Here is a 7,085-nt window from a genome sequence, read left to right on the forward strand (position 1 = left end):
AGTTTGAGCTTGCTCGCCCAGATCATTCCTCTGCACACTTCTTGATGGCGGCTCTTAGGAGTTTGGATCAATTCGAGAAATGCAGCATGCGAAAGGTATAAGAGACTTGAGGTGAGAGTGCCTGCAGTCGGTGGTCGATGTTTGGATTGGGGTTTAGGTTAGCTTTGAGGTTTTGGACATTAGTTTGCTGATGGCTGGTGGATATGGGCTTCATCTGGTGGTTGGACTTTGGTTGGAGTGGTTGGATACTGGGTTGGACTTCTTCTCAAGGACACTTCAAGGTTTCGCCTCAGCTTCAATAAATCTATCAAAGACCTCACTTCACTTCTTCTTTGCTTTGATGACTTCTAACCTGACTTCTTCTTTGCTTCACTTACATCTTCCTTAACTTAACTTCTTACTTACCTTGTATGTTTGGCTTCTTCCTTGCATCTCGCTTTGACTTGCTTTGCTTAGACATCTTGCCACTTCTCTGCCTTGATAACTTAACATAGCTCGTACTTCACTTACTTCTCTTATAGACCTGTTACTTGCAACAAACATACTTAATAACTTAGACTTCTTGCAACTTCCTATCTGCTCGCAGTGCATACACTACTAGATATTTTAAACAAGTCTCTATCTTCACAACACTCTCTCTCCCTATTACCTCCCTACTCTAAACATGTCTCCTCCTCGCCCACTTGGTGAGAAACTCTCTCCCCTCAATCCTCCAAACATCCTCCTCAACATAACTCCCATTATACCCCCTCCCCTCCGCCTGAAGAACAAGATCCAGTCCCCTTCTACTCTTACCCTCGTCATATTGCGGCCACCTGGGCAGAGCTTCACCATTCGGATCACCCTTCGCCACAAAGCGAATCCACTGCGCACTCATCTGCTCCGCCAGCTTCTTGTACTCCACCCACGGGCCATAAAAGTTAGGATTAGCAAAGACAAAAGCCACCTCCGTGAAATGCGCGACGCCCTTGTAAGCGCGCGGGTTGCCGCCTTCGCTGGCAGTGTTACTGTTCTGCCAGGGGAGCGTATTGAAGCGGTATATGTACGTAGGTGAGTACTTGGAGTAAGCGCGGGCGTCGGCCAGGCGGGTCGCGTGGTAGAAGACGTCGCCCATGATGGCGGCTATGCGCTTGTACTGAAGTCCTTGTTCGGCGAAGAGCTCGACGCCGGTGTTGAGCGGGATACCGATGGTGGGGTCGTTGGGGTAGAGTTGCATGATGCGCTTGATGACGGCGTCGGGCAAGTCGAAACCTGTGCTGTTGGCGAGGAAGGCGTATAGGTCTTCGTCGGTGTTGATGACGCCGCCGGCGGGCGCGTTGTCGGTGCCTTCGTCGGAGTTGGTGCCGTAGAGATGCGGGATGTGGGCGAAACGGCCTGAGGCGAGGAGTTCGGTGGGGTAGGCGGGGATGATGTCGCCGTCAACGATGGGGTACCAGCCTGGGCCTTGGCTTGGGGCTGCGAGGAGGGGGAAGATGGCTTCGTATGGCAGGGTACGTAGACAGGCGAGCGTGTCGACTTCATCTGTGCAGTTCGCTTTGTCAACGATGTTGTCGTAGATGGGCTGGTACCAGTCTGTGCCATTGTACCATGCCGTCGCCGCAGACCCAGACTCTTGGATGCTGCGGTGAAACAAGTTGTCTGTTCGGCCGCCGTACGACATGAGTAGCTGGCCTACTGCGAAGCTCCCAGCAGACTCGCCCCAGATAGTCACGCTGTCCTTGTCGCCGCCAAATGCTTCAATGTTCTCTGAGATCCAAGCAAGTCCTTTGCGCATGTCTCGAAGCGCAAGGTTCGTCTGGCCGGTACCTTGGATCTCTCGCGAGTATAACATACCCCATCCGCCTTTGCGGTAGTTGATGCTAGCTGCAATGATGGGCTGGCCGATTTCCACGCTTCTTTGAACAATGTATGTCAGGTTGTAGTTCGCAAGCGCACTGGTGCCGACTTGATAGCTTCCTCCATGAATCCATAGCGCAACGGGCAGCTTTGCGTAGTCGTTGTCTGAGAGACCCGCTGGACGAACGATGTTGATGCTCAAGCAGTCTTCGCTCATGCTGAAGTTGGCAGCCGAGGGATCCGGACAGCTGTCTCCGTACGATTTGGCAGGGCGCGTGCCATTCCATGTCGTTTTCAATGATTGTGGTATGCGAAAGCGATTCTGACCTCCCGTATCTTGCGCATATGGGATGCCCAAGAAGATGTCTTGATTGAACGAAGGGAGATGTACGCCTTCGTATGTTCCATTCAGCACTGTGACCGTGGGCTCAGTAGCATGCGCTATCGTTGCCAGAAAGAACGTTGTGAGCGCCCCCACTTTCCAAGCTCTTGCAATAGCTGCCATGATGCTGGTGACTGCCCGTCAAGATGAATGCGCGCGAAAACGAAAGCGGGGAGAAGCTCTACTTGTATATTGCAGCTGGCAGTGTTCCAAAAGCTAGCAATGATAGGGCGTATCTTAAGAAGCACCGAAAGGACCCTGCATCGTGACGTGATGGCTCTCCCACTCTTGTGGTGGATATGCATGTCCGTGGTGATCGGCAGAGGTGCACCTGCACGTTCGGCTGTGCGCGCCAATCAGGAAGGTAGGTACGGAGCTGCATGTGTAGTCGCACCGACGAGGATGCCGGCACATGTAAGCTGCGACTCTTGCTCGCTATCATACAGCATTATGAGATACTGGAGATGGTGAGAAGCGAGGCGGAGTCCAGCAATGTTCATGATGCTGGCCTAGAACAGCTTGGATAAAAAGCTTCTCCTCTTCTTCGCTGGTTCTTTCTCCGGTACACTCGCCATCGTATATGCCGGGGAGAACATTGCTTGTCCAGGAAGTTCTACTGGTACATCGACAACACCATACTCCGGCGTCTTATCCACGGGCGCGATGTCTGGTACGGCGTTCTGTTGTACAGGGCTGACGTACATCGGCGCCGGCGTACTCGGCACTGAGGTCGGCGACACCGGCATGGCCATTGGTAGTCGAGAAGCACTGACAATGTGTGTCGACTGCGGGTGAAGATATGTTTGCGCTGGCGATGGTTGCGCATGCACATACGGTTGTACCTGCGGCTGATGCCAACGTGGCGCGTTGGCAGTTTGTAATCGTTTGCTTTCAGCGGCCCATAACTCGAAGACTTGATTCATGAGTCGCGTCCATTCTGAGGGACCTCCTTGGAAATTGTAGTTGACGCGGCGGTCTGTGAAGGCGATGAAGTAGTGCTGCTTGTTGTAGGGCGAGATAGCGACATACTGGGTTGCATCAGCGCTGTACTCATGTCATCATGAAGGCTTGTTTCCTGAACTCACACTGACAGCACCCGGTGCACTTTCCATCAAAATCTTGTTCAATCCAGTGTAATAGCCGTTGAAGTTCCAAGCCAGATGTCCATCCGCAAACAGAACGAACCAGGCATCTTTCATCCCAAGGCCAACACAAGTCGGCGTGACCAGCGACTTCTTCACTCTATCCTCGAGACCTGAAGGTATAGCAGCCCATATCGAGCCCTGTCCGGGTGCGCATGCGAAGTAGCTGAACTTCTGACCGAAGGTGACGAAGCACAAGCTGGCTGCATTCGGGAACGACTTCAGCCACTGCGCGAGATCGGGATAGTTGAGATCAAAGTACGTCCGTGAGTGGACTGGTTCTGATTAGCTTGGTAGGTGCGATGGGGCTGGCCCGCGCCGTCATCGCCATGCGTTTCATGGTCGCGGAATCTGGGCCGGGATGCTACTTACAGAGCTTGTCCTCCCCATCTAACGTCTTACACCCGATATACCAAATCGGCTCCGGAGAGTCTCCCTGAGGCGCAAGCGCGAGACAGTAAGGGCTTGCGACTCTCCATGGATTGCTCATGGAGCTCTTGAACAACTGGCGAAGCGTCTGCGGTATCTCGTGGCTGCACCCTGTTAGCCGCGCCTTCCTCACCAGCATGCGCAACTCACAACTTCCATGTTTGGCGACAGTCGAAGAAAAAGCTATTGCGCGGTCCAAACACGAATGTAATCTCTGGCATCTTGTTGATTATACGATGAAACTGTACATGCGAGGCAGAGAAACGAAGGTGGGCTGCTCATCAGCAGGCATGCGGCGTACGCCCAAGGACGTGGCGGCGCGTTGGGGGCCGCAATCAGCAGCACCAATTGAACGCGACGTGGGCTCATCAATACTGCCGTTCATGTGTTCCGAGTCTCTCGATCTTCAAGCTGCGCATACGTGAAACTATCTAGATGTCTAAAATCACAGGAAGCCTAAGTCAGTATTCTCGTAGACATCGCAGATGCTTGTCCATCGTGCCTACCCAACTAGGTAAGCTCGCGGCATGTCATACTACAGCGGCACGCTTTCAAGGTGCGACTGTTGCTCATGCGGTATCATTACCACAGGGACTAATAGTCCAGCGCAGACCGCTCTACGACATCACAATCTCCAGAAGCGACCTGAAAAGGACGAGCAAATGAATAGACTTCTGTCGTGATCATGCCATTTCATTTTCGCATCTAATCGTAGACTGGCCTATCTACCGTGCCTTCTCATTATCCAATCTCGCCCAGCGTCCACCGCTATAAGACGGGTATGAGCCCTAGGGCTATCTCGTTTCGTGGTGTCGCGTCGTCGGTATCGGGTCCTCTAAGCAGCGGTGGTCTTCTCCTTAGGCAGGGGGGTGAATCGAAGGTAGGGCTTGACAATGCGGATGTCGGGGAACATGCTTTTCGCATCCTCGGTCTTGACGGCTGGGTGAACAATGACGTCGTCACCAGGGATCCAGTTCTGGTACGAAATCAGTATATGTGGCACATGCACTTCGTACAGTCAAAACTTACGATTGGGGTGGTAATCTTGTGCTTGTCGCCAGTCTGCAGGCTGTCGAGGACGCGGAGGACCTCAGCTGTGTTGCGACCCGTGCTGGCGGGGTATGAGAGGATGAGGCGGATGGTCTTCTTGGGGTCGATGATGAAGACGGAGCGGATGGTGAAGGCAATGCCCTTGCTGTCGACGTTGGTCGCGTCCTGGTGGTCGATCCTGTTCATGTCGTTAGCCATGTCGCGAGTCGTAGGTCGCAACGAATCTCTACCTACATGTCGTATGCCAACGCGATCTGGCGGTCCTTGTCGCCAATGATGGGGAACTTGAGCTTGCTGCCGGAGATCTCGTCAATGTCCTTGATCCAGCCATCGTGCGAGTCGACGGTGTTGGCAGAGAGACCGATGAGCTTAGCACCGCGACGGCTGAACTCAGGCTCGAGCTTTGCGAAAGCGCCGAGCTCAGTTGTGCATACGGGGGTGTAGTCCTCGGGATGCGAGAACAGGATGACCCAGTTGTCGCCGATGAACTCGTGGAAGTCGATGGGGCCCTGGGTCGTCTCGGCCTTGAAGTTGGGGGCCTTGCTGCCCAGACGGAGAGGCTCTGGTCGGTCGCTCATTGTGTCTTTTGCGCCCATGTTAGCTCAGGTCCCAGCGATTTGCGCAAACATGCGGGGTGGCGGGGTAGGTCGCAAGCAGCCAACGTACCTGGTTGTGTGATTTAGTGTCTGAGTGGGACTGTGGTAGATATCGAGGTATCTCCTAGTTGTAATTTGGGATGTTGGAGCGGTATTATGAGGGAGAGAAGAAGTTGAGGGGTCGATGATGCCTTTTTGTCCTCTTGTAAGGCCATACACAACATTGAACGACCAACACTTCCAGCTAGCGTATATTGCGCAATCGTCACCTATCTCACGTGAACTCCACCAGAGCTTTTTCTGCCATTGAATTTGCCCACGTCGTTTGGCCACCGGGCGAATCATCGACGCGACATCTCCGGCGGTATCGCATGCCAATTGTTGCCCCTCCTGCCGAGCATTCGTCGCAACTGGAAGCAGGTAGCAGCCAATGATGTTGTTGTTGGTGATTTCTCAGCGATATCCCTACTTGTCAGAATTCGAATAGGCTCCGAAACCATGTCAGAGCGTTTGCAGACGTTCCAGCGACCGATTTGGCGTTTGCTTGATCCAATCTCTCGGTAGTTTTGTGCATCAAATGCGCGCATTGTCGGTTTGCCGTGTGAGATTGGGTGAGCCATATGCACTTGCGACATTGGGGTACAGCAGCCTCCATTGATATCGAGGCGGGATGTTTGGCTGTGTCGCCCGTACGAACGATTGGGGGAGTCGCACTCTTCCAACTATGTGCGCTCTCACAAACATTAGCACCAGCTGGCAGTGCGGAGGGTACGCGAAACTCTTCTAAGGTGGGTAGCTTCACGGCGGCAAGAATTTCGTGACTGCCCGCCTGAACACACACGCCGTTCCCACGCGTCGCGCGAACTCTAATGTCGCGACGTCACGCTTGTGGCAGACACAGCGAGCAGCCACCTGACTACACCTCCATATGTTACACACGCGTCGAACGTCGCTACTCCCTCCTAGTACAGCTTCATATCGGCAACCTCGGCGGGGTCCTGCTTTCTTCTCGCCTGAAGCCTCAAAGTGAATTTGGGCCGATCTTCCGAGCTGGCTCCCTTGCGGCGACTCATTAAGGACACGATGCATATCTGTGCTGGTTATCGCAGGATCGAGTGACGGTGAGGCTGCTTGCTTTTGCCCAGGTGCCGATACTTCCCGCCGATGATGTCGGGGAGCCATTTGCTTGTCCGAGTCGAGATGCCTTTGCTTGAGGCGCGCCAGACTCCTTCCCGCATGACGCACCGGATCTACCCTGTTCTGCACGCGCTCCAGCAGCCAGAGACTTCGAGGCGGCCTTGGCATGTCGGTGTACACGATAAATTCCCAAGTTTACCCCGAAGCGGGACGCCCCCATGCATGTGGGCCTGGAAGATGGAGAAGGAGTCCTATTCCCGACCAATGCAAACGATTTCTACGAATCCCGTCGGGAGAGAACCGGGCGTCCCACACCGTCCAGTTGTTCGTTGGGATGCATATCGGCTACGCCTGTGGGTTAGCGGACCAGACCTAACCGCCGCTTAAGCTATGAAGGTCGCGCTTTTCAGCGTCACCGGGTTGACGCTTGCTTTTAGACTCTGACGCGTTCATTGCGAAATCCTCGACGTAGCTCTTCGACATTGCAATAGAAGAGGAGGACTACATGGCAGC

The 7,085-nt window shown here is 53.8% G+C and overlaps 3 protein-coding genes across 3 annotated transcripts; all 3 read right to left on the minus strand.

Moving 5' to 3' along the window:
• Positions 1-658: 658 nt before the first annotated feature.
• On the minus strand, positions 659-2,341 carry J4E79_000817 (uncharacterized protein; the record flags this gene model as incomplete). The annotated part of the gene is made up of 1 exon (XM_049349732.1): positions 659-2,341. One exon carries the CDS (start codon positions 2,339-2,341, stop codon positions 659-661), a length of 1,683 nt encoding a protein of 560 aa, XP_049216519.1.
• A 386-nt stretch (positions 2,342-2,727) lies between these two features.
• J4E79_000818 (uncharacterized protein) lies at positions 2,728-4,010 on the minus strand (the record flags this gene model as incomplete). Its single annotated transcript, XM_049349733.1, has 4 exons — positions 2,728-3,246; positions 3,304-3,635; positions 3,733-3,893; positions 3,940-4,010. 4 exons carry the CDS (start codon positions 4,008-4,010, stop codon positions 2,728-2,730), a joined length of 1,083 nt encoding a protein of 360 aa, XP_049216520.1.
• Positions 4,011-4,624: 614 nt separating this feature from the next.
• Positions 4,625-5,417, minus strand: J4E79_000819 (uncharacterized protein; the record flags this gene model as incomplete). Its single annotated transcript, XM_049349734.1, has 3 exons — positions 4,625-4,765; positions 4,819-5,017; positions 5,074-5,417. 3 exons carry the CDS (start codon positions 5,415-5,417, stop codon positions 4,625-4,627), a joined length of 684 nt encoding a protein of 227 aa, XP_049216521.1.
• Positions 5,418-7,085: the final 1,668 nt, after the last annotated feature.

The sequence above is a fragment of the Alternaria viburni genome, assembly GCF_023758015.1.
Source record: "Alternaria viburni strain BMP 2772 chromosome Unknown scaffold_1, whole genome shotgun sequence".
Classification (NCBI taxonomy): Eukaryota; Fungi; Ascomycota; class Dothideomycetes; order Pleosporales; family Pleosporaceae; genus Alternaria; species Alternaria viburni.